Below are 26366 nucleotides of genomic sequence, written 5' to 3'. Positions count from 1 at the left end.
TCAGAAGCAGAAAAGTATGCGAAGTCAGACGCCGACCACCGCAGAAGGGTCGAGCAAAGAAGAATCATGCGTCAGGCAGAGAAATACAACCAACAAACATGGCAGTAAGAAAAGCAGCCAGCTCACCAGCTCATCTAACCTCTGGAACCTTCGCATGAAGATGAGGATCAGATAACCTTCGATCCATTCATGACACCACCAGAGTCGGAACCCCAACGCTCAAACGACAAGCAACCTTCGTCCGGGGCACGGGGCAGAGGTCGCGGCAGAGGAAGGGGCCGAGGTCGTGGACCTTCGTGCGATCCCAAAAAAATCTTCTATCATTTCCATGGGTCTGACTCCGACCACAGAACAAACCAATGCCCGGAGAAGAAGAAGACCCTTGACAGAATGGAGGCCGAGAAAAAAGCCAAGCTAGTTGGGCACACAACATGGCCACAAACCCAACAACCTCAACAAATACAGTACACGCAACCTTCATTCGTTCCACCTCCACCATTTACACAAGCATACCGCCCGCCCATGTTTAACTACAACTACAATCATAATTGGCAGCGGCAGCTAAACCCTCAAACGCAAACCATTCAACCCACAACCCAAGCTCAACCCACTCAGGAGCAGCTACCACCACCCCCAGCTCACCCACCAAAACAAGAAAACCAAACCACAAATAGCCAACCCGCGGCACTACCATCCTTCGGCATGATCATGCCCATCTCCGGAGGTTCCATCCTGGACTTCGAAAACAAGAGGCAGCGCAGGGACTACTTCAGGCAAGTCCATTGCATCGTCTCCGAAGGCCCAACCAAGAGAACCTAGTGGTCACACTCTCCGATCACCTTCTCTGAAGAAGATGTCAACCTCATCAGCTACCCACACACAGATGCCCTCGTCATCGAGGCAAACATTCAAGGCTGGAGGATTGGCAAGATACTAGTTGACACTGGCAGCTCTGCAGACATCATATTTTCTGACACCTTCGATAAGATGGGTATTGACCGAAGCCTGCTTCAGCCCTCGGATATCCCCTTAATGGGATTCGGAGGAAAAAGAGTGAACGCAATCGGCAAACTATCACTACCCGTGTCCTTCGAAGACACAGCTAACGCAAGAACAGAACACATCACCTTCGATGTGGTAGAGATGCCGTACCCATACAGAGCAATCCTAGGAAGGGGGACAATCAACAAGTTCAAAGATATCGTTCATCAGCTGTACTTGTGCATGAAGATTCCAGCACCCGCGGGGGTCATCACCATCCGCGGAGACCAGCAACTTGCACGGGACATAGAGCGGGGATACACCCCAGGCCAAAAAAATATCCACAATCTTCGGACTGAATCTAAGCCTGATACCTTCAAAGAGCAGCAGAGAGACAACGAGAAAACAACCTTCGAGGAAGACTGCGAAGTCAAGAAGGTTCCCCTTGACGTGCATCTACCCGACAAGATGGTAACCATCAATGCAACTCTCGAGCCCGAGGAGGAAAAAGAACTCCTTGAGTTCCTCCGCAAGAACCAAGATGTTTTTGCATGGTCAGCAAGTGACCTACGGGGCGTCAGCAGAGACATCATTGAGCACCGTTTGGACATCAACCCAAACATCAAGCCAAAGAAGCAAAAACTTCGCAAAATGGCAGACGGAAAAGTTGCAGCGGTAAAAGCCGAAGTCCAGAGACTGCTAGATGCAAATGTTATTCGAGAAGTCAAATACCCAACATGGCTGGCAAACACTGTGCCGGTCAAAAAGAAGAATGGCAAATGGCGCATGTGCATTGATTTCACTGACCTCAATAAAGCCTGCCCAAAGGATGATTTCCCACTGCAAAGAATCGACAGAGTCGTCGATGATGCGGCAAACAGTCAACTGATGTCTCTATTGGATTGTTTCTCCGGATACTATTAGATTTGGATGAGGAAAGAGGACGAAGAAAAAACAAGTTTCATAACCCCCTTCGGCACCTACTGCTTCGTGAGGATGCCCGAAGGACTAAAGAATGCAGGACAATCTTTTTTAAGAATGTCTTCTGTGGTCTTAGAGTATCAACTTAGAAGGAATGTCCTGGCTTATGTTCATGACATTGTTGTAACCAGTTCAATAAGAAGCAACCATGTGGCAGACCTGGCCGAAACCTTCGCAAGCTTAAGAAAAGCAGGACTGTCCTTGAACCTCAACAAGTGCATCTTCGGAGTTCACAAAGGAAAGATGCTAGGATGCCTAGTGTCCACCAAAGGCATCGAAGCAAACCCTGACAAAGTAAAAGCTCTTTGGAACATGGAGGAGCCAAAGTCCATCAGGGACGTACAGAAACTCACAGGGCAGATTGCAGCCCTAAACAGATTCATCCCCCGCTCTGCAGACCGAAGCATACCATTCTTCAAGGTCCTTCGCAACGCAAACAAATTTGAGTGGGGCCCCAAGCAAAGCGAAGCCCTCCAGGCGCTCAAAAACCACCTACAAAACATGGTCAAAATGACTTCACCTGACCCGAAGGATGTGTTGCTCCTATACATCGCAGCATCCTACTCTGCCGTCAGTGCAGCGCTCGTGCTCGAGAGAGAGAGCGAAGGAAAAAAAGAAGCAACTACCTGTTTATTTCGTATCCGAAGCTCTCGCAGGCTCGAAGCTCCTGTACTCAGAGCTAGAAAAAATCGCATATGCAGTAGTCATGTCTGTCCGGAAGCTTCGACACTATTTCGAAGCTCACAAGATAATAGTGGTCACAGATCAACCTTTGCATGACTTGTTCAGTAACAGAGAGGCCTCAGTTAGAATTGCCAAATGGGCTTCGGAACTCTCTGAGTTTTACATAGACTTCGAAAGAAGAACGGCCATCAAGTCACAAGTATTGGCAGATTTCATTGCCGATTGGACATCCCCAACCTTCAGGGAGGAACCTTCGACTGAAACCTGGATCGTGCACTGCAACGGGGCTTGGTGCAACGACGGAGCCGGTATTGCTGCAATCATAGAGTCTCCTTCGGGAGCAAAAACAAGATACGCTGCACGGCTGACCTTCGGCAACCTCGAAACATCAACCAACAACACCACCGAGTACGAAGCCTTGCTGTTGGGCCTACGCGAAATGAAAGCCCTAGGCCATCAAAACTTCATAGTCAGAACAGATTCGAAGGTTGTCAGAGATCACATCGAAAAGGAATCAGAGGCAAGAAAACCAGAGCTCATCGAGTACCTCGATGCCGTCAGATCCATGGAGAAGTATTTTAAGGGCTTCGACATCGTTCACATCCCGAGGCACATGAACGACGAAGCCGACAAGCTGGCAAAAGCAGCATCAAGAAAAGAGCAATTACCTTCGGATGTATTTTTCGAAGAAATCACACAACCTTCTGTCAAACCGAAAAAAGAAAAACAAGTTTCAAACATCTCATCCGAAGATTGGAGAAAACCTATAATGGAGTACCTTCGGGGAAACATCGAGCTGCCAGATGAGAAAGAGGAGAAGAAAATGTTCCAGAGAGCGAGGGGCTATGTTATCTCCGAGTGAGAATTGTTCAAGTCAGGTGTAACCAGCCCATGGTTAAAATGTATCTCGATAACCGAAGGAATCGAGCTCCTCAAGGAAATTCATTCCGGGTTTTGCAGTTCACACATTGGCTTCAGACAACTTGTATCCAAAGCCTTCAGGCAAGGATTCTTCTGGCCAACGGCGCTGAAGGATACTCAGCCCATAGTGAAAACCTGCAAAGCATGCCAAATGATGGGTCCCAAGTCCTCAAAACCTTCGAAGCCAACTCAGCTGATACCTCCGACCTGGCCTCTTCAAAGATGGGGAATTGACCTAGTGGGACCTCTACCCATAGCTCAGGGCAACTACAAGTATGCAGCAGTTGCTGTCGAGTACTTTACAAAGTGGATCGAAGCCAAGCCACTAATCAACATAACCTCAGAAACAATCAAAAAATTCTTTTGGCAGAACATAATCAGCAGGTTCGGGGTCCCAAGGGAGATCACTGTAGATAACGACAAACAATTTGATTCACAGCTCTTCAGAGAATTCTATTACAGCGTGGGCACGAAGGTGATCTTTGCCTCGGTGTATCACCTGCAATCCAAAGGTGCCGTCGAAAGAGCCAATGGCATCTTCTTCGGCAGCATCAAAAAGTGCCTGTTTGAACAGAAAAAAGGAAAATGGGCCGATGAACTCCCGAAGGTCATCTGGTCTCATAACACCTCAGAATCAAGAACCACCAAGTTCACCCCATTTAGGCTACTCTACGGTGCCGAAGCAATGACACCGGAGGAACTTAAAAATCGAAGCCTAAGGGTGACTCACCAAGTTGAGGCCGTCCCCTCCGATGACAAAGACCTCATGGAACTGGACATCCTACAAGCTTCGGAAAACCTAGAGAAGTATCAACAAGAAACCACAAAATGGAGAGACAAGAAGATCATGAAGAAGGGCATCGCAATCGGAGACTGGGTCATAAAAAGGAAGCCAAATGCCGAAACCTCCGGCAAACTTCAACCCAAGTGGGAAGGACCATTCCTAGTAATCAAAAGCAACAGGCCAGGGTCATATCACTTGTCCGACGCCAAAGGCAATGAGCTGCAGCACCCTTGGAATGCCGACAGCCTCAAAAAGCACTACATTTAAGCTTGTAAAAAGGTCGCATCGCGAAGCTATAAGCGATCGCAGACCTTCGCATCTATTTTCAGTAATTTCTTACATTGTAAACGGGCCGTACTCTTTTCCTCACAAGGGGAAACTCCGCACAGGAGGTGAGGTTTTTGACGAGGCGGACCCAGTTTAAACAAATCTCAATACAATGAATTTTCCCCAAACAGTGTCACTCTCGCCTAAGCAGCCAAAATGGCAAGCTTCGGCAAGCATCTGCATGCTAAACAAAACAGTAAGTTAGCAAAGTATCCAGAGTCCGCAAACTTTGCATACTTATCAAAACAAACGCACAACAAGTGCAAAAACGCCAAGTGGCTTCGACCTCTGAAAAGGTCCGAACCAAAAAACCTTCGGCACAAACGCAAAACCAGTGCAAAAACGCCAAGGGGTTTTGACCTCTGAAAAGTTTCGAACCAAAAAACCTTCGGCACAAACGCACAACAAGTGCAAAAACGCCAAGGGGCTTCGACCTCTCAAAAGGTCCGAACAAAAAAACATTCGGCACAAGCTCACAACAAGTGCAAAAACGCCAAGGGGCTTCGACCTTTCAAAAGGTCCGAACCAAAAAACCTTCGGCACAAGCGCACAACAAGCGCAAAAACGCCAAGGGGCTTCGACCTTTCAAAAGGTCCGAACCAAAAAACCTTCGGTACAAACGCACAACAAGTGCAAAAACGCCAAGGGGATTCGACCTCTGAAAAGGTCCGAACCAAAAAACCTTCGGCACAAACGCAAAACAAGTGTAAAAACGCCAAGGGGCTTCGACCTCTCAAAAGTTCCGAAGAAAAAAACCTTCGGCACAAGCGCACAACAAGTGCAAAAACGCCAAGGGGCTTCGACCTTACAAAAGGTCCGAACCAAAAAACCTTCGGCACAAGCGCACAACAAGCGCAAAAACGCCAAGGGGCTTCGACCTTTCAAAAGGTCCAAACCAAAAAACCTTCGGCACAAACGCACAACAAGAGCAAAAACTCAAAAGGGACTTTCAAATGGTACGAACCAAAAACCAACTAGAAAAAGGGCACAACAAGTGCAAAGCGAAGACCAACAGGCTACCTCGGAAAAATCGAAAGATGGATGCCAGAAAGGGGAGGGGACATTTTTTCCACAATAACATTCAGCATCCATCATTCGACCTACCCGAAACAAAAAGAACTAAACCACTCGAGGAAAACTGCACGCAAGGAAGGGGGGAGACGTTTTTCCCAAACACTTCCGCGCGTTGACTCGATTGATAAACAAACTATATATCGAGGTACAGCAAAAAAGAAATTACGTCCGGGCAACGACTTGGTAGAAAGGGGGGAGACGTTTTTCCAAGAAAAACAACCCTAACAAGCGTCGCCCTGAACGACAACAATTTGCCTCCTGAAGGACTTTGATCATACTAAAAGCCGTCAAACTTATCCCGAAGGAAACTCGCCCCTGCCAAAAGCAGCCTTCGAAAAGGATCCCCTGGGACAACACGCTGGCAAGGGAGGGAGGGACGTTTTTCTCCAAAATCAAAATACCCGCGCGCCGCCCAATCGTACCTTACCCAGCAAACCCTCAGGAGGATTACAACAGAAAGGGAGACGTTTCTCTCAAGAAACATAGCACCTCGAAGGATGCACGTAAAAAAGCACCTCGAAGGATGCACAAAAATAGCACCTCGAAGGATGCACAAACATAGCACCTCAAAGGATGCACATAACAAAGCACCTCGAAGCATGCAAATAACAAAGCACCTCAAATGACGCACAAAACACAACACCCCGAAGGATGCACTCATAAAGAAAACCCGAAGGATACACAATAAGAAGCCACTACCAAGGCAATCGCGAAGGTCACATTCAGACAAAGGAGCAAAACATGTCACAATGAATTTCTACCGGACTAGCTTAAATATTCCGCAACGCTGCATCCAGGACGAGCAAGGCTAAAAGCCTCCCAGCTCATCAATACCATAGCGTTGTTCACATCCTGCACCATGGCAATATTTACAGACCAAAGTGCCAGAAAACTACCAAAGTAAACTACAAACTAATCTCTAGACCTGAGCCCCCGACGAACCAGCGGCGCCATTCCCCGAAGGAGACCTTCGATCCTCGGACATTCGATTGACCTCCGAAGGATGATCAGGAGTCGCCCCTGCACCAAATAGACGAAACCAATCAAAAACAAACAAAAGAAAAAATGAAAGGTTGCTGAAACTAACACTACCTCAGCAGCTGCGGCCGCCAGAGTCCGAATGGCAATCTTGCCAGAAGTTTCCCAGAACTGCTCAAAAAACACAGCCTTCACCTCTTGAATTCTTGTCACCTCCACTGCCAAGCCTTCGTAGGGTACATACTGAAAACCATCCAGTCGGGCAAGATCAACTGCGCCGACACGAAGAAGATTTCCAACAAGCCCCTCGAAGGAAACAGAGTCCGCGTTGTCATTTGCAACGCTCATCACCTCACCAAGGCCCTCGAATTTCGACAGCAACCAGTCCAAAAGAAGAAAGAAAACTTGGGGACCTTCGACCGGCTCGGGCAAGGGCAAAGGCTCCGCTCCAAGGGCAGCAAGAGCCTTCTTGTACTCTTGGTACACTCCATTGGCTCGTCTGGCGACCTCGGGTAAGACCCGCTCGAGTTCAGTCATTTTAGCCTGAACCCACTCCAGCTCGGTGATCCTACCCTTGAGGGCAGCTTTCTCGTTCGCATCACCCTCAACGGTCCTCCGAAGGCTCTCTAGAACCTTCTCGTTATCCGAAGCAGTTGACTCCAGCTTCGAGCACTTAACCTTCAGTTGCTGGTTCTCCTCTCTCAGAGCGAGAACCTCCGCCTCAGCTCGCCGCAGTTTGTCAGCCAGACCTAATCTCTCGGTGGCGCTTTTCTCACGAAGGTCCGCATCTGCCTTAGCCTTTTGCAATAACATTCGGCTGGCATGGGCAAGCTTCTTGCTCAACTCGGAAACGATAAAGGCAGCGTCGGAGGTAGACGTCTCTGCCACGGCTGCATTAAACTCTGAAACAAAAACAAAATCACCTTCGGGAACACTAAAAGATTGTTCAAAAGCTAAAAATGAAACAAGGCCCCTCACCTTTCTCCGGGGGGGATCCCAATCGTGCCAGGCCCGTACATCATGGCCAAGAGCTGCTGCATTGACGCCGACACAGCTACAAAAAGTATCATAAGCAAAAACCCCTTCGAGAGCGACGAGCAAGTTAGGTAATCAGGAAAAGCCAAGTAGGTGAAACTTACCAGACTCGTCGAAGGCCATCCCCTCCAAAGCCTCCACCTCCTTGTCCGAAGGTGGAGCAGAGGAACCACCAGGAGCCTCTCCACCTCTGAGCTCCATCAGCGTCTCACCAACCAAGATTTCCCCCTCCTCGATGTTCACTGCAAGAACAGGCGGCGAATCCTTCGGCGCCGGAGCCGGACCCTTCAGGGCTTCAGCCGTCGAGGCAGTCACCCTCGTCATGGGTGGCTTCGGAAGGTCTGTAGGCCTGGGCCCAGTCTTAACGAGGCTTTGAATCCTCTTCCTCTTCGTTGTACCTTCGGAGGAACAATGAAGATTAATCAGCGCTTTCGCAACCTCAACCCGACGGCCGGAACCGAAAAGCATGGTCCCGTACTCATCGCTGAGATCATAACGGGATCTAAAAAGTCTCTCCTCGGGAACTACGATCTCCCCGCCCACCGTCCCCATGAGCTCTTCCATGAATGAGGGCGTACCGCTGTCACCCGAAGAAACCTCCTCATCTCGCGCCTTCCTCTTGGCGCTCTCAGCCCTCGCAACAGAAACCTTCGTGCTCGAAGGTTTCCGACCACGCCCGCGTCCCTGCGTGCCAGTAGCCCCGGAGCTCCCCGCCTCCTCCACCTTAGCCTTGCCCCTAGATTTCGACTCAGGAACCTCCGAACCAACGTTCCCCAGCGGCGTCATTCTTGGAATGGCGTTCGCGGGAACCGGCCGAGGCTCGTACGCGACACCCATCTCAGCCAAGCATCGGTTCAACCGAAGGTTCCCTCCGCACACCTCCACCAAAGAAAGATACTCCTTTTTGTTCCAAGGGCCCAGTATCTCCGCAGCCTGCCGCTCTAGCTCATCCACAATAACTTCGTCACTAGAACCCACAGTATCTCCGGTACAGGAATCAATTCTGCCCCCGGAGGTCGACAAACCCCCTCAGCGAAATAGCCCTTCGTAACGTAGAAGTCTATCATGCTCTGAGATACGACAGATTGCTCGAAAAGCAAAGTCTTACGACACCGCCGAAAGACTCTCGCTGGATTGCTGCTGCTGCTGAGACGGCTGCGAACCACCAACCTCTCCCTCGGGAGCTGGACCTGAGTCTGCACGAAGAAACCCCCCTCTTAATAAATGCCATATCTAGAAAAAACAAAGTCAAATTAGAAACAAAGGCTCAAACGAACCTTCGATCCACCTCGCTGTTTGTTTCGTGCGAGCCATGAGACGCAAAGCTACTTACACCGAAGAAAACAAGCAGCCTGATTCGCATGAAAGAAAAACCTTCGGAAAAAGCGCTTTATAGCCAAAAGCGTCGAAGGTAAGCCAAGCTCGAGAGGGCACATGCTTTACCCCCCCCCCCACCGCCTCCGCTTTTATAGGCGGTGAAAAGCAACAGTACCAATGGTAAAACCGAGGAGACGGCCAACCAAGCGGCGCAATCAGAGCCCGACACGTACACAACAAAAAAACGATTGCAACGACGGTTCGGGACACGTTTTTCCTCGGGAGCTTACTGAAGGTTATGCGCAATCTTCTTCATTAACAAGGGTTCGGACCGTCGGCTTCGGACCTCGCCCTCGAGGGGCTACTGTTGGGGATTAGACCTTCGGGTCAAGCCCACACCCTCAGAAATGCTCCCTAACCTGTTTGCAGGGCCACAATGAGATGGAGCCAAGTATACCCGAAGGTATCGGATGAACACTAAGAAGCGCAAGCTCAAAGACCATGACCATCGGACCGAAGGATATCACCTTCTGCAGGCCGAAGGTAACGGATGGCTGCCCAGAAGCGCAAGCGCAAACACCAAAACCCTCAGTACGAAGGATACCACTTCCGTCGTGCCGAAGGTAACGAAGGGTTGCACAGATGCACAAGTCCGAAGACCAGGGCCTTCGGGTCAGGTGATCAACCTCGGGAACGAAGGTGGCAGCTGATTGATCGATTGATGGAATCTTCATGGCTCTAACTCCCGAAGGTCCCCGAAGGTTGTTGTAACATTCGTCGTTTGTAGACATGTGAGTAAAACGTGAATATGTGAGAAGGTCGGATTTGTATACCTCTCGAATACGTGAGAAGGTCGGATTTGTAAACCTCTCACGTTATAATTTTATCCCGGAGCCGGCTAAGAGTGAGTTGTAAATGAGTTGGGAGGGAGCAATTTAGTAAATCCTGTCCAAGGACTAGGGGTATAAATAGCCCCCCTCTCCACAGTGTAAAGGGTTGAATTTTCTAATTATTATTGGAGAGTTCGACGCCTACTTTTATTGGCATCTTTCTTACTGTTCATGTTCTCTGTCTGGGCGTCTGACAAGCAAAATCCAACAGGCCGCGGAGTCAGAGCACCAGCCGCCTATTTCTTTGCCCGCTACGACGCCGTGCCATGGCGACCTCGTGTCGCGACGGCACCGCAAACGCGCGCGCACGACACGTTCCTTAAATCTGGGTGGCTTCACGTTCGCGATTACGGATGCTCAGCCTCCTGCACCGCCGACGGCCGCCGCCGCCGAGCCCCCGCCCCGACGACGGCTCCCTCGCCTGCTACGGCATCGTCGTCGCCACCGCGTCGCTGCTCCTGTTCACTATCCTCGCCGCCACGGTCAGCCTCGCCAAGGCGGGCGCGCTCGCCGGCGCGGCCGCGGTGGTGTTCGGCGCCGCCGGCTGCGTCTCCCGGTGCTGCGCGGGCGGCGGCGGGGCGGGTCCTGCGCTGCCGACGACCGCGGCGGCGTGCGGGCTGGTGGACGGGGCCATCGACGCGCTGCCGGCGTGCGCCTACGCGCGCCCTGGCACGTGTGGCGCGGAGAGCTGCGGCGGCAGCAAGTCCGGGAGGTGCGCGCTGTGCCCCGTGTGCCTCGAGGACGTCGAGGCCGGCGAGATGGTGCGGCAGCTGCCTGCGTGCCGGCACCTGTTCCCCGTGGAGTGCGTCGGCATGTGGCTGCACTCGCACGCGACGTGCCCCCTGTGCCGGTGCCAAGTCTCGCCGCAGCAAGTTGGTGTGAAGCTCACGGCGGCAGCAGATCCACCGGAAGATGCGCCGCCGGTGTAATCCTACTCAGGGAAGAAGGTCATGTCATGTGGCGACTAAAATCGTCTGACTTCGCTCAATCCTGCAACGATTTTTTGCTGAAGCATAAGTTTGTTCATAAATGGTGTGTGAATCTTCAGACTTTGTTCACCTGATGCTCGAATAGATGTGTTGGCAATTCTTGTCATGAATTAGTGGGTTGGTTACTGCCTTGAGGAATCAGTAAATGCTCCTCTCAAAAATAAAATCAGTAAACGCAATGGATAAGCTCGAAATATTGGCATATACTGTATATTGCAGAGATTCTCACTGGACTGGAACTCGAGAAGAAAATTAGCCAGTCATTACAGTATTATCAGTCTGATTGTTCCTCTGCATTAGAGATGCAATGAATGGTCCTCTGCATTGCGAACGACTATCAACCACCCAACCCAAGTGCAATCCAGTGACTCAGGTCATGAGAGCAAATGAGCATCCAATTCTGCGGGTGTTAACATTTTAGGTCCCTTATTGGATCCAAGCAAGCTTGAAAATCACAAATCAGAGAAAGATATGTTTAGGAAAGCTATGTCTTGGAAATTATTATTGTTTTTTTCTAATAAAGATGAAACATTATTGGCGTAAAGGACAGTAGCATCAAAATATCATGATTTTGTGAGCGTAAAAGTCAATGTACTTTTTCTTATCAAAATACTGACACAACATTCGGATCACCCATCGGTGATGCACCAACACATTTTGTGCGCTTCCAAAAAGATAAATGTTCGAATCAACATTCTGAATGGTGAACAGAAGGAAAATTAGACTGGGGACATAATACGGACAATAAAACAATTTATTTCATGTCTTCGACAATCCATGACAACATTGACAAAGAAAGAGAGAATAAATGTGATAAGTAGATGGCTAACTCAGCTCTAACAAAATTGCAGCTCCATCATAATTTCCCAATCATACTGACATTGCAATCAGCAAATAAAAATGATCCCTACTAAGAATTTTATGGGCAAGGATTTGGGAATCTTGTATGAACATCATTGATCTCAGCAAGAATTTCCTCAGGGAGATGGATCCTAGCTGCCTGAAGAACCTCATAAAGCTGCCTTAATTTAGTAGCACCAAAAACAGCTGATGACACAAGTGGGTGTCTCAAAACAAATGCTGAAAGCAACATCAGGATAAGCAAAGGATCAGAAGTTAATGGCCAGCAAATGCAATTTTACATTGAACAAAACTGTTGAGGCAACTTACCTATCGCTAAGGTTGCTGGAGAAATTCCATACTTCTCAGCAATCTGCGTGTATTCCTAAATATTGAAAAAGATATGTTTCTGTAAGAGGTTGAAGGGAGGGGGGTTCCACACCATAGAAATCATCTACACACCTTCACAGCTAATTTCACTTTAGGACTCTGCAGTTTGTATCTGGATTCGCCTTCAGAATATCTCCCTACAAAGCACGAGGGGCACTAATGAGTAATGACAAGGTGGAACCGAACTAAAACAAATCAGAGAGGAATAAGGCTTTGTAGCTATTAAAAATTAAAAAATTAGTACCTTTGAAAAGGTTCATCCTTGCCTCTGGTGGACCACAGTCATAAGATGAGTGATACTTTCCAGAAAGTATACCCATTGCCATTGGGCTGTAGGCCAGCAAGCTGATTCTGCAAGTGCAATAGTTCAACAATGGAAGCTCAAAAAGAATTTGAACAGAACTTGAAAACTGAATACAATTTGGTAAATTTATTAATCATAGTTCATAAGGAAGTTTTGAGATGGAAAAGTTTTTTTGTAAGTAAAGAAATGGCAATATTTGTCAGTAGTCACTGGTATAAATAGATTACTGATGATAATAGTCAAATACAGGGCTTTTGAATACCAGAACATGTTAGGCATACCTCTCGTGATGGCAGCATTCTGCCAATCCAGAATCAAAATTCCGGCAGAGCAAGTTATATGAGTTCTACAAAAATGCAAAAATATGGAGAGTGATTTCAGTACTGAACATGTGAATTAGCTACCACTGTGCTAATTACCTGCACTGTCAGTAGCTTGGAACGCAACTGAAAGTCCTTGCTCAGCTGAAGAAACTTCATCATGCCATAAGGAGTCTCGTTACTAAGGCCAATGTACCTGATCTAACACCAGCAATTCATAAATAACTGACGCACTCTGAACATTGAAATTGGAAGTAAAACAATGCCTCCACGACATACCTTTCCAGCATCTATGGCTCTTCCAAGAGCCTCGAGTTGTTCTTCCATTGAAACAGACGTGTACTGGCAGCTCGGGTCATACTCTGTTTTCCCAAACATAGGAACATACCTGAGAGTAGAAGATACTCGGTTAAGACTTCAGGATGCAGAGAACACAACAAGCAAAAAAGGTTGGAGTTAAGAACCCAAGCTAAGCCAGAGACCGATCGGGCCAGTGTATCTGGTAGAGGTCGATGTAATCCACACCCAGCCTGTGCAAACTGCACAAGAAGAACAACAGACATAATACAAATTCAGATTAGGTAGAAAGGGCTCTTAACCACCGAGGCAAAACAATTCTTCCTCCATTGCTTTGCTGTATCATCATTCAGATTTCAGTGACCGTATACTCCTATGTATAATGTATTCAATATTAAAAGTACCAGTATCTACTAGCAAAAGGGGACAAGCTTTCCGACTAAAGAAAACCCACAAAAGATACTAGAACTCATCAGTGACCAAAGAACGAGACTGACAAGTATCAGAGGAGAAGAACAGAACGAAATTTGCAGTAGAAATGCACAGAAATGTCAAGTGGTTAACCACCTCCCATCAATTGCCTCCGCGATGTTCTGCGAATCGAGAGACGTCGGCCCGCCGCGGATCCACGTCATCTGGCCGGACGGCCCGGCGACCTGTGCTCCGCCCATCGCAAAGTTCAGTTCAGTGCTACTCCCGCAGAGAGCAAGTGGAGCAAAGCAGCTCGCAGCAGCAGGCCAAGAGAAGGGGAAGCGTTCACCGGTGGTGACCTTGGTGGCGACGACGACTTGGTCTCGCGGGGCCCGGCGGGCCCGCAGCCAGCGGCCGAGGAGCTCCTCGCTGCGCCCGCGGGTCTCCCTGCGCTGCGGGACCGGGTACATCTCGGCGGAGTCGAAGAAGTTGACCCCGGCGTCGAAGGCGGCGTCGAGGAGGCGCAGCGAGCCCGGCGCCCCGCTCTGCTCCCCCATCGTCATCGTCCCTGCGCGAATCGCCCGCTCGCGCGGGCGGTCAGCCAGCGCAGATCCACCAGCGCAAGAGAAAGGGATGGAGGGAGTCGGAGGTGGAACCGAAGCAGAGGCGGGAGACCGGTGGCAGGTCGGGGGCGAGGTGGAAGGTGGGCATGGCCATCTCCTCCGCCGCCGCAGCTTGGCTCCGAAGAAGATGATCTGCTCCCACATTCCCACCCTATCCGTCTGCCCGGGAAGAAGGAAGAAGGTTTCGCATAAAGATTCGTGCCCCGAGCAGGGTTAACCTTACCGAGCCGTCCGGTACAGGCCGGATCGGTTAGGTCGAAAACCGATCTAAATTGGTTGAATTCAAATTTGAATTCAAAATCTGCAGTGCAAACGATTCATACCGGTATACCAGCCAGTTAGACTGATTTACCGACCGATTTGGTCGGTATACCGGCTAGTTAGTCCGATTTACCGGCCGATTTGACCGGTATACCGCCAGTTTAATGATATTTTCCGACGATTAAAAGTGGTTCTCCGGTGTAAAATAAAAGGAAATTTCAGCATGAGCTATGCACATATTAATGTAAATGATCACACCAAAATAATAATTTATAATCATGCATACAAATACAATAGTAATAAACGTGCATACAAATACTGAATCATCCACTTATACACATCAAATAAGAGTTCAACGTAGGAATGGGAAGACCCCCATTTGGGATGCGGTTTGGTATTCGGCGGTGGACATCAAAGCGATACCTCGCACTTTAAGCAGCTCAGCCTTATAGTGTTGCCAAGTTTGGCCCGTCCACACCGATGTTGCCTGACATTTCTAAACTAACATAGTGTAGAAATGTGGGTCTTGCCATTCGTACACCCATCTCGTCGGTGGCTGCATGCTGATGTCAGAAATGAGATAATGAAAAGAGTGTCTGGAATCGCTGTAGAAGGAAGAAGAGTACTGTGGAGTGTCGTACGTCGGTCCACCTGTCCTCCTCTGCGATTGCGGTGCTCCATAGTCGGTGTCCTTAGTAGCATGTGTGAACTGAGTTCCCCTGAAATCAACCATATATCATAATTAGTAGTCAATACTCATAGTTAGAAATATGTGTGTATTTGTATGTGCAATATATACCTGTGAAACGAACACCACGAGCACCACCACTACCACCAGCAGCACCACCAGCACCACCACCACTATCACCACCACCACCACCAGCATTAGCATCAGCACCGTCACTATCATCGGCCGAGGTGCTATCCTTGGACTCCTGATACGGAGGACTACGCTCCCCTTCGCCATCATCAGTCTCGGTGTCGCTGCTTACTGGTCTTACTGTTCCTTTGCCTTTTCGACACTTCGGGTGATCCTTTGTAGGCCCCTTCTGCAACTTCCTCTTCCCTAGGTGAGTGTCACCAATATTTTTACGTGCCCAATCGCTGATGGAATCATCCCCCGTAGCCTCACGTAGATCTGACACGTTTATTTGATCTCGACAAGATGGGACGGGAGAGGGATGTCGCCATCATCATCATCCTCGTTCAGAACTGGAGCCCGGTTAGATCTACCATACTCCATCCATTCCCGCACCGGATTATTCTCATCATAGAAAGAAAGATGGGCCAGCTGGTCAATGAAATCACCTTCTTCACGCATCGGTGGGCCGGAGACCTCCTCAAGTCGGAGATGAAGGTTCTAGTTGACATAGACAAGCTTGTTAAGTTTCTTGTGCGACAACCGATTACGAACCTTTGTATGCAGCAAGGCAAAAGTACTCCAATTCCGCTCGCATCCACTGAACGAACAACATTGTGAAACAAGCCTCATGGCATGGTACTGCAGTTTTGGAGTGCTTGATCCGAACATCATCCACCAGGATGCTGCATGTGCAACCGAGTATGTAAGCAATATATTTGAATAGAGAAAACAATAATATCGTACGGAGTAACTCTTACATGGGGATGTCTTTGGGTCTATCGCCACCCGCATTGTCATTTCACTGCCATACTCGCCAACCTTCTGCCGAAACACGTCAAACTCCTGCAATGCCTGCACGGCGCTCTGGAGATCCGTCATATGCTGAAATATATACTTAAGTCCACGAAACATTTGTTGAGTTGGATCCATCGTATATGCATACCTCGGATTTAGAACAGCAACTGCAAAATATAAATCACATTAAATAAGTATAAGGTCAATAGAACTTAAAAATAGATGACTCGTGTGTTCTTACCTTGACCCATATACGTGCCTATGAACACGTCACCCAACCTCTCGTCCACCACCTGAATATACTACTTCAGTGTGAAAATATTTGTTCCAAAGAAAGACCGCAGCTCCTGTTTCATAGTCTGGTAGGCCATCACGATTTCGCACATGTTCGGCTTCTTGTCCTGATCAGCGAAGCGGAGGAACTTGTATATTGGTTGAACCGTGTCGATGATATATTTCAATGCATCCCACCACTCCATACTTGTAAAACTTGCATGAGTAAATCTATCATCTTCGGTATTCGCCCATTTACTGTGTTGGAACTCAGTAGATGCCATCCACTGCATGAAAACGATCACGTTTCCGATAGATGCTCTCTAGGAATATGTATTTGGTTCCAAATCGAGTGGCATTCCACTTGACCAACTCACCACCGATTGCATCCCTCATCATTGTATTCAACTGACCATGATTGTGTAACCAATTTGAAATTCGCTTGCACTGCTTGATCATAACACCATGTTCAGGCTTTCGAGCTATATCTTTCAATATCAAATTGATGGTGTGTGCTAGACAAGGTGTCCAAACTATGTGTTCATACACCTCACTTAGTAGTTCCTTGCATGCTTTCTTGTAGTTCGAGCCGTTGTCGGTGACTATGTGCACGACATTCTTCGGTCCAATCTCTTCCACCACCTTTCGAATCTCCTGCAAACAAAGACAGATTATTTAGTAACATGTCAAAACATACTCAATGTGAATGGAACATGTTTAGGGGCTACCTTGAGCAAATATGCAGCATCTTGAGTTCTTCCACTCGCATCAATAGACTTATGGAACCACATGACCCCATTGCAATATATCAAAAAGTTGATGACACTCATCCTCGTCGGGCCAGTCCATGAATCACACATCAACATGACGCCAAATAAGGGCCAGTCTTTCTGAAACTTTACGTACCTCTTCTTCAAGTTTTGCTCATTCTGATCAAGATACTTGCCATCAATATCCCGTCCAGTGGGTGATGCGGTACGTCCACCTGCAACCATATGAAAATCATGAGATATAAGAATGTAAGCTCATAGGTGTCATTCCAATGAAAGAAAACTTACCCCACTTCTGTGTCTCTCTGACCGCGCTGACAAAGTATGGACTGTCAGCCTGTCTTCCAGGTACTCCTGCAATATGGAAAATTTTTGACCAAGCTTTACCAATAGCTTCCTTTGCATTCTTACCCTTCTGTGTCCAGGAGCCTGTATCAATCTTTGGTTGCATCGTTCCTCTTCTCCCACCAGCTGCCAAGTTATAGTCCTCCACCACAGGACTCTCCCTCTGCGAAGTGGCCCTTCGAAACATCCTCTGCATAGCATTCCCCTCGTCGAACCACTACCCCCTCCACGCTCGTATGCACCTCCTCTCTATTCCACCCCCCCCCCCCATCGGAACTCTGCTTCCGCTCTCGATAGATCCATGTCATGCTGCACCTGAGCCTTCTCATCTTCTTCATCACTGGGATAGTTTCAATCCGCTGTAGACTTCTCCCATCTCAACCTCTCTCGAGCCCGATCAGCAGTTGCCTTCTTTGCCCTATCAATGTCACGCTGAAAGAAGTCCCACACATCAGGTGGCACATTCCTGCAATGGACCACCTCTGCCCCGCGCCCAGCCAAATGTTGTTTCAATCTAGTCGCACCACCTCCTTCTTTCTGTGTACGACAATAGTTGCATCGCCATCCGGGATAAAGATTTTCACCGTGTTCCCATACAACATCTTTGCCTGTCATTGTCTATCTGCATATATGGACAACAAAAACATATCATCTAATATTCTAACTCCTAAATCATAGTGTCAAAAATCATATAATACACCTAAATCAAATCTACCTAAAACCTACTACATAGTGCAAAAAATCATCTAATACAAATAAATCTTACCTACATTCCAAATACACCTAAGTCATACACCTAAATCCTAAAACAAATCATCTAATACATAAAATCATAGGGAAAAAAAAACTTACCTGGCCGCGGCTTACCGCCGCTCGTGGCCGGTTTACCGCCTCTCAGGGCCGGTAAACCGAGCTCCTCAGGAGGCTAACCGGTCGGGGACTGGTAGATCTGCTACCGACCCGGCTTACCGGCGCAGCTGACCGGCTAGCCGAGCGCCGCGGGTGGTTGGCCGGGGTCGGGCGGCGGACGGGGCGTCCTGGCGGCGGACAAGAGCGACTGAGGGGGGAGCGACTGAGGCTGAGGGATGAAAGTGATCGGGTGCTCTAGCCTAAGAGGGGGAGGGGGTGAATTAGGCACTAATAAAAACTTGGACCTATGGCTCCAACTAGTTTGCACAAAACTTAAACTAAAACATGCTATCAAAATGTGCAACTATGTTGTTCTAGTGTAAAACCCCTATCCCAAAAGAGTTTAGCAACCTATAGCCTTTCCTATCAAGAAACTATTCTATGAAAGTAAAGGCATACAAATTACTAGAATGAAATGCGGAAGCTTAAAGAGCGGGATAGAAGATAGCAAACTCTTGACGCGGGTGTTTATCCCGTGGTTCGGTTAGCCACAAAGGCACACCTACATCCACGTTGTTGTAGCACTCACTAAGAGTATTGCTACTCGGCCACCAAGTCTCTTCCGTGAACACAATCACGGTCACCTTGGCCCCGGGTTCCACTAAGGAGCTTCTCCACAAAGGATGGGGGTCTCCACGTCCCCCGCACAAAGGTGTCGTCGCCGCTCCACACCAAGTCGGAGGGTCGATGACGTTGCCGGCGAGCTCCACGCTCCAAGGTGCCGGCGCACCAAGCTCTTGTTTTGGTTCACTAATGAACCACAGCACAAAGGCTCTAAGCCTTGCAAACTCACTCACTAAGAGCTAATCCTTTACACAACACTCTCAAAGTGTGCTAAGGGCTAAGGATATGATCTTGATGCTTTTGTATGGCTTGGAGATGTTCTTGGGTGTGTGTGGGATGTCCAGCAACTCCAGCAATCTTCAAATGGCCGGGGTGAGGCGTATATATAGGCCACCAAGTCTTGTAGCCGTTGCTCCAACGGTTAGCTGAAAATCTGCGTACCACCGGAAGAACCGATGCCTCTTGGCAGGGTAGCGTCGGTTCATCCGGTCACTCATAACACGAAGTAGCCGTTGGACTCCTGATGGCTGACGCAGAGACCACCGGTTGAACCGATGCTTTGCACCGATGCCTCACCGGTTCAACCGGTGCTGAAGGAATCTTCTCCTGGACGCTGACGTCATTACACCGGTGGTATGCACCGATGCACCGTCGGTTGAACCGGTGCTGAAGAAACTTCTTCTGGGCACTTGACATCGTCTCTGGTACAAAGGACGGCCATTGCACCGATGCCTCACTTTTAGACCGTCGGTTCAACCGGTGCCTATAGGCTGACTTGGCTTCGATTCCCTTCTGCACCAAAGTATCAAGGCGTCGGTTCTTCCGACTACCATCGGATGCTCCGATGCCCTGGCGTCGGTTCTTCCGGTGCTCCTGAATCGAAGAGCTTTCAGGGCGCTGCCCTGAGACCCGCGAGGGGCGGCTCCCCCTCGACCCCCGTCCGCTAACCGGGTAGCGGAACCCCCGTAGGGGCAGTCCATCGGGCCTTGCTACGCCTATCTTCTCTTTCTCTTTGTCATCACTTGAACCTAAAAGCCTGAGAATGATTATCTTAACAATCATATTAGTCCAAGTGTTGTGTTGTCATTCGATCACCAAAATCACTCGAAATGGCATCAATGGTGCCATGTTCGTTACAAGGGATAGTGGGGGGGAGGTTAACTGGCCGCTGCCGCACGATGGGCCTTAATGGGCCGTCGGTTTTTTTATTTTTCTTTTTTGATTTAACTTCAAAATTCCACAAACTATACTAAATGAAGAAATTTTTAGAAAATTTGACACCATTAGATTCGTCGCACCTTGAAGTATTTTTATAATTTTTTAGGAATTTTTCATTTTTTTTAAATTCAAATTTGAATTTTGAATTTAGGCCGGTTTCATACCGGCCCAAACCGAAACCGGACCGTACCGGTTTGACCGTAACCGGTCAAACCGGTTCCGGTTTGGTTAACCATGGCCCCCGAGATGGTGAGGCGTCGGCCGGTGTGCCTGCGAGGACTGTGTGCAACGCGTTCTTGGCGCATGACGTTTTTGGTTTTCTTTCGTGATGCAAAAATTTAGTATTTTCCACAACGAGATTCAAAATCACAATGCCGTTTATGTTTCCAATCATGTCTAATTTGTTGTGGTAGGAGATGTATATGAGGAAAGATGTGCACACTCAACATTTCGATCCTTCACTGGACTGCAGTATTTGCATGACAGCTATGGAGTAAGTAGGTGCGGTATTTGCATGGTAGCCGTAGAACAGACAAAGCAAAAAACAGTGTACACCGGTGCTAACAAATGAATGAAGAGAGCTTACATATCAAGCACTCACCTTATTGGGTTCAACTACAAGTGTTGGGGGTTTTTTTACCTAAAACTGACCGAACCTGAGAATTGTACATATCCAGCCCGGTAGTCGGGTTGGCTAGGTTCGAGCCAAAGAAAAAGCACTGGTTTTTTTTATCCAAGCCAAACCCACCCTAACTCCATAAATGATCAGATCTATATCATGCCACTTAATTAGGCAGTGGTTCTATGGGATACAATTGTATAAAAGTTTATTTTTGTAAGCTATTCGGCAAGGGAATGCATCTAGAGTGTTGTGATGCGGATAATTAACCATTATTGTTGCGGAATAGGTGGCGTCAGATATGGAACTTAGATGGTGGTGTTCTCTAGCGCAGATTATCCACAATTTATTTATGTGATAGCTCTTACCTGCATTCAATGTCAGGTATGAAGCTTAGGTGGTAGTGTTCTCTAGGGCAGATTATCTATCATTTATTTATGTGATAGCTCTTACCTCGCGAGATATGTGTTCAATGTTAGGTATGGAGCTTGGTGTTCTCTAGCGCAGATTATCTATCATTTATTTATATGATAGCTCTTATCTCGTGAGATATGCTTTCAATGATGGAATACATGGTATCGGACACTGCTTATCTGGTCATAGCCTGCGCCACATCTACACACATAATTTATTCCGGAGATATCCACCATCCCGTAAGGGAATGCTTCTAGAGTGTCGTGACGCGGATATGTAACCATTATTGTTGTGGAATAGGTGGCACTAGGAATGGAGCTTAGATGACGGTGTTCTCTAGCACAGCACATATTATCTACAATTGTATAAAAGTTTATTTATGGAAACTATTCGGCAACAGAATGCATCTAGAGTGTCGTGATGCGGATATGTAACCACTATTGTTGTGGAATCGGTGGCGTCAGGCATAGAACTTGGGCGATGGTGTTCTCTAGCGCAGATTATCTACCATTTATTTATGTGGTAGCTCTTACCCTGTGAGATATGCATTCAATGTCAGGCAAGGAGCTTAGGTGGTAGTGTTCTCTAGCGCAGATTATCTATCATTTATTTATGTGATAGCTCTTGCCTCGCGAGATATGCGTTCAATGTAAGGCATGGAGCTTAGGTTGTGGTGTTCTCTAGCACGGATTATCTACTATTTATTTATGTGATAGCTCTTATCTCGTGAGATATGCTTTCAATGACGGAATATGTGGCATCGGATACTACTTATCTAGTCATAGCCTGCGCCACATCTACACACATAATTTATACCGGAGATATCCACCATCCCCAGCCAGTTACTATAAGATTAGTAACCTTGAATGGAAATAGAAACACAATGCAAACACAAGAACCGCTGAGCAACCAATAGTCCCATGTTGGAGTGATCTCTTCCAAAGTAGTGGTGCTTTCCCCACCGACTATGGAGGATGACAACTCTGTCTCAAAGGTCCTCACCAACGACAGCCTGCTAGGTGAGATCATCCCCCGTCTCCACTGCCCCACCTGCTATGTCCGCGCCGCGCTCGCCAGCAAGCGCTGGCTCTGCAACGCCTCGACCCAGGCCACCATCTGTAGCTTCCGCACGCAGCAATCACCCCATCTCCTTGGCATCTACGTCTTGTGCGATTTCTTCTCGCGTCCTGAGTTCGTTCCGCTGCCTGACGCCTCGATGCCGGAACTCAAACCTGCACTCCTCCATGGGAAGTTTGGTTTCGAGGACTTGGATACTTTCGCGTTGCGTGTTTGGGGTTGCCGCAACGGACGCGTCCTCTACGGGTTTGGCCCATCCTTCGAGCTTCCCCTTGGCCCTGCTGTGCAGACCCCGCTGCGGTGCCATGGGGAAACTAGAGCTGTGCTCCCACGGCTGCCGTATACCATCTGCTCCCCTCACGCCATGCTCCTCCCTAACGACGACGACGATGACTCCTCGTGCTACCGGGTTGACATCGAGCAGAGGGACCGGATGGTATATGCAAAAGTGTATGTCCTGCGTGCCGGCTCCTGGAGCATCCACTGCTCAGCCTCGGCTGATCTCGCTGGGTCGCTGGTGCACATCCTCCAGACAACTATGCTCATGCGTGGCACAATATACATGTTCACCACGGCAAGATACATCCTCGCACTAGATCTGACCACCACGAAATTCTCCACCATTGATCTCCCGGAGGGCATGCAATTCGAGTACTCCACCAACCTTGCTCCTTGCCAGGGAGATGACTCCACTCTCTACCTTTTCCATGTGAGTGGGGACGAGCTTACCGTCTGGCTCCGGAGGATGAATGACCACAGCATCGGCGATGGAAGCAGCGCCGGCGAGTGGATACTCAGGGACACCATTTCCCTGCTAGAGACATGTGGCCATCTTGCTGAGCAAGGTTGGGATCTTGAAGATAGGTGTGAAGACTTTGTGTCAGTGGTCGGCGTTGGGGACAATGCTGAGTTCGTGTTCTTGGAGTTGGAACAGACTGGGGTCATCGTGTACATGCATCTCAAGAGCAGGAAGGTGAAGAAGGTGTACCAAAGGCACCCGTACAACGATTTTAGTATACGTGTTCTTCCATTCATGATGGTCTGGCCTGTCGTCTTACCAGAACTGTGAAGATGTGTATGAAGATGAAGGACTGCATCAGAAGTAGCTACCCAAGTAGAATAAGTTGTGTCATTGGACGTTGTTCCATCCTCGAGTTTTTGTTTACATGCTTTAAACATAACAAGCTGGAGTTTATAGATTCAGTAGGTAGAAATCGAGCCCTGGGCATTGTGAGATTTCTGTTGTTCTGAATTATGAACATCTTTGCTTTAATTTGGTTCTCCTTGAGGCATCGGATGCATTAGGAAGTATGGTATGTTGGTTAGGAGCGGAGCTAGGATTTAATCGTTAAGAGACTTGAGTAGAAAATGAACTCATAAGGAAAAAAAGGAATAAGTCCAATTTACCCCCCCTGAACTTGTTAAGAAGTCTAAAATACCCCCTGAACTACAAAACCAGACATATGACCCCCTCAACTCTTAAAACCGGGAAAATCACCCCCTTACTGGTTTTCATGGTGGTTTTGCTGACGTCAGCATGCGGGTCCCACGCGTCAGCCCCTCTCTTCCACCCTCTCTCCTCTTTCCCCTCTCATCTCCCGATCTCCTCTCCGCCGCCGTCGGTTCCAGCGCTCCTCTCGTCGGCGCGCGCCACCGTCCAGCTCTCCCTATCGCGTGCCGCCATGGTCGCTGCCGCGCATCCCCGCCTCGCTGTGGCAGAGCTCCGCGCGCCCCTCCGCGTGGCAAGGAGGCGGCGGCGGCGGGCCAAATCTGGACGCGCAGGCCGGAGGGAAGCTGCGAGCCTGCCTGGCCGGCGGCTGGAGCTCCGCTGCTAGGAGTCAGGGGCGCCGCCGGTGTGGCCGGGCGGAGGACGGAGCTCCGCCGCCAGGAGGCAGGGGCACCGCCCCGCCGCCCCACCTGGGACCTGCCTAGGGCGTGGCCGGAGCCTGTCCGGTCGGAGGCCGGAGCTCCGCCGCCGGGAGGCAGGGGCGGGAGCTTCGACTGCCCGCCGCCCCGCCTAGGCCCTGCCTGGGGGCCTGACCGGAGCTCCGCCGCCGGGAGGCCGGGGCCCGCCGCCACGCCTGGGCCCTGCCTGGGTCATGGCTAGTAGCTAGGTGCGATCACTGATTGAGCATGTAGATGGCTTTGTTGACACAAAGAAAACCTCCTTGTGTACATCAATTAGGCTTCAAAATACCGTGGAATACAAAATGTGGGAAAATTTCATCTCTATAAATTTGATAAAACTTGAAATATTTTGACTTAGGACAACTTAAATGCCTTATATTTCAGGATGAGGGAGTAATAGATAAGGAATAAGTATACGAGGATTTGCTAATGAAGTAATACTCCCTCTATTCCAAATTATAGGTTTTTGGCTTTTTTACTCTAAATTTGACCACTCGTCTTATTTAAATAAGTCGAGTGGTCAAATTAGGGATCAAAAAGTCAAATTGAAAAATTGTGATTGCCAACCAAACATCCCCAAACTGTGTTGAAGAGGCAGTTGGAAGGGTCATCTGAATTCTAAATTAGAGAAAGGAGGAAGCATCACAAATCACAGAACTCATCCTAATAAGCACGAACGAAATCGGGCTGAGCGAAGCAAAAGAAATAAAAATGAGCCTGTTGATATATATAGAAACTGTGTTGAGTGACAAGATTGTCACACATCTTGACAAAAGTGTAAATTTCGGATACCAGCACGTCGCAATCTCAGTATACCACTTATATAATAATAATTCTCGAACGATAGTGTCCCCCCCTTGAAAAATGCTGTACGGTTGACACTTGACAGACAAGAGATCAGCAGCCCCATCAGCCGGAATACAATACACCATCGCCTGTTTTACTCCGCCGGCGTTCCTGCTCCCACTCCCAGAGAAAACAAACACGCGGCTTCTTCTACCGTGTCCCCATTGCCATTTCGCAAGCCCAAACGAGCAACGACCTCGCAAATTCACTAGAATTTCTGCGAATTTTACGGGCCCTACTCCTATCGTCTTATCATGCCCATACGCCGGCGAACGTGACCAGGGCGAGCTGTGATTGAATCATCGGGTCAGGCTCCGACCACAGCCAAAGTCGATCGCCGCGCCGGCCGTGCTCGCCATGGACTGCTGCTTCCGCGTGTACGGGCTGGCCATCGCCAACACGGTGTGCGTCGGCGGCACGGCCTTCCTCGTCTTCGCGCTCGTCAGGCTCGCGCGGACGCCGCACAGCGCGGGCGGCATCGCCGTCGTCTCCGTCTTCCTCGTCTTCTGGCTCGGCGTCAACGCCAGCGTCTACCCGGCCTTCTGCGGCACGCTCTTCCCGTGGTCTGCGCTGCGGCGGTGCCTGGAACCGCCGCTCGGCGCCGTCCTCTGGCTGCTCCGCCTGCCGTCGCGGTGCGCGCGCGCGGCGCGGCGGCGTCGCCGGAGGAGCGACGCCGCCGCTGGTGGCGCCGCCTTGCCGCAGCACACGATGCAAGGCCACCGTACTTATACCATCAGCGTGCTCCCCCGGGAGCCGCCCGTGCTCGGCGGAGCGCTGGCTGGTGCCGCCGCCGCCGCCATCCCGGCGTACGAGCAGCCGGGTGACGACGCGCGGCCCGACGGCGCGCCGGACTGCGCGGTTTGCCTCGGCAAAGTGGACAAGGGGGAGATGGTGAAGCGGCTGCCCGTGTGCCTGCACATGTTCCACCAAGAGTGCATCGACCTGTGGCTGCGCGACCACTGGACATGCCCCGTCTGCCGATGCAACGTCTTCGCACCGCTGCCGGACCAAGTAGTATGACATTCTTCATCTTGCCAATTCTTTTATCTAGAGCCATAAATTGGCCTTGTATGTACTATATGGTGATTTGCGAGGAAATGTACAGTTGATTACTGTTTTGTTATACATGTAAAGGAAAATGTATAAAAGAAGGGGTGATACATTTGTTCCAAAGTTTTTAGTGCCCTTTGGCCCCCGACCGAACTGGTAAGTACATTCCATGTCTCTGCTGGCTCCCTGTCATTTTCTAAGAAAGAGGAAGGTTGCCCCCCTCCCCCTCCCCCCTGCTGGTTATATATTTGCATTAAGAAAAATTCAAGAACTAGACTAGTACAATCAAGAAATTAAAAATAAATAAAG

At 49.2% G+C, this 26366-nt stretch overlaps 4 protein-coding genes across 5 annotated transcripts; 3 read left to right on the top strand and 1 right to left on the bottom strand.

The window, feature by feature from the left end:
- The first annotated feature begins 10216 nt into the window (after window positions 1-10216).
- On the top strand, window positions 10217-11298 carry LOC120651468 (probable E3 ubiquitin-protein ligase ATL44). Its single transcript, XM_039928949.1, has one exon. It carries the CDS (start codon window positions 10326-10328, stop codon window positions 10899-10901), a length of 576 nt encoding a protein of 191 aa, XP_039784883.1. The 5' UTR covers window positions 10217-10325; the 3' UTR covers window positions 10902-11298.
- Window positions 11299-11694: 396 nt separating this feature from the next.
- Window positions 11695-14338, bottom strand: LOC120696127 (protein tas-like). 2 transcript variants are annotated; one of them, XM_039979282.1, is made up of 11 exons: window positions 14180-14338; window positions 13883-14091; window positions 13680-13768; window positions 13298-13354; window positions 13095-13203; window positions 12915-13016; window positions 12777-12841; window positions 12436-12542; window positions 12264-12328; window positions 12132-12186; window positions 11695-12041 (listed from the first exon to the last, which is right to left on the bottom strand). In XM_039979282.1, the coding sequence occupies exons 1-11, from the start codon at window positions 14238-14240 to the stop codon at window positions 11881-11883; spliced, it is 1080 nt and encodes a 359-aa protein (XP_039835216.1). In that variant the 5' UTR covers window positions 14241-14338; the 3' UTR covers window positions 11695-11880. The 2 variants fall into 2 exon arrangements, with proteins under 2 accessions (XP_039835216.1, XP_039835208.1); XM_039979274.1 differs by having other exon boundaries at window positions 13883-14326.
- Window positions 14339-22100: 7762 nt separating this feature from the next.
- On the top strand, window positions 22101-23450 carry LOC120651458. Its single transcript, XM_039928938.1, has one exon. It carries the CDS (start codon window positions 22144-22146, stop codon window positions 23320-23322), a length of 1179 nt encoding a protein of 392 aa, XP_039784872.1. The 5' UTR covers window positions 22101-22143; the 3' UTR covers window positions 23323-23450.
- Window positions 23451-24982: 1532 nt separating this feature from the next.
- LOC120651451 (E3 ubiquitin-protein ligase EL5-like) lies at window positions 24983-26158 on the top strand. Its single transcript, XM_039928928.1, has one exon. The coding sequence runs from the start codon at window positions 25365-25367 to the stop codon at window positions 26025-26027; it is 663 nt and encodes a 220-aa protein (XP_039784862.1). The 5' UTR covers window positions 24983-25364; the 3' UTR covers window positions 26028-26158.
- The last annotated feature ends 208 nt before the right edge of the window (window positions 26159-26366 follow it).

The sequence above is a fragment of the Panicum virgatum genome, chromosome 1K (assembly GCF_016808335.1).
Source record: "Panicum virgatum strain AP13 chromosome 1K, P.virgatum_v5, whole genome shotgun sequence".
NCBI lineage: Eukaryota > Viridiplantae > Streptophyta > Magnoliopsida > Poales > Poaceae > Panicum > Panicum virgatum.
The sequence above is the reverse complement of the archived record's forward strand: the minus strand, read 5'-3'. Positions and strand labels throughout refer to the sequence as shown.

What these genes read in the sequence shown, in the direction of transcription:
- LOC120696127 (XM_039979274.1), bottom strand. Translation starts at nt 14,290, where the DNA reads ATGTGGGAGCAGATCATCTTCTTCGGAGCCAAGCTGCGGCGGCGGAGG. An exon ending in AAGTCGTCGTCGCCACCAAG is followed by an intron (nt 13,769 to 13,882) that starts GTCACCACCGGT and finishes GGCGGAGCACAG; the next exon opens with GTCGCCGGGCCGTCCGGCCA. An exon ending in CAGATACACTGGCCCGATCG is followed by an intron (nt 13,204 to 13,297) that starts GTCTCTGGCTTA and finishes TTCTACTCTCAG; the next exon opens with GTATGTTCCTATGTTTGGGA.
- LOC120651458 (XM_039928938.1), top strand. Translation starts at nt 22,144, where the DNA reads ATGGAGGATGACAACTCTGTCTCAAAGGTCCTCACCAACGACAGCCTG.
- LOC120651468 (XM_039928949.1), top strand. Translation starts at nt 10,326, where the DNA reads ATGCTCAGCCTCCTGCACCGCCGACGGCCGCCGCCGCCGAGCCCCCGC.
- LOC120651451 (XM_039928928.1), top strand. Translation starts at nt 25,365, where the DNA reads ATGGACTGCTGCTTCCGCGTGTACGGGCTGGCCATCGCCAACACGGTG.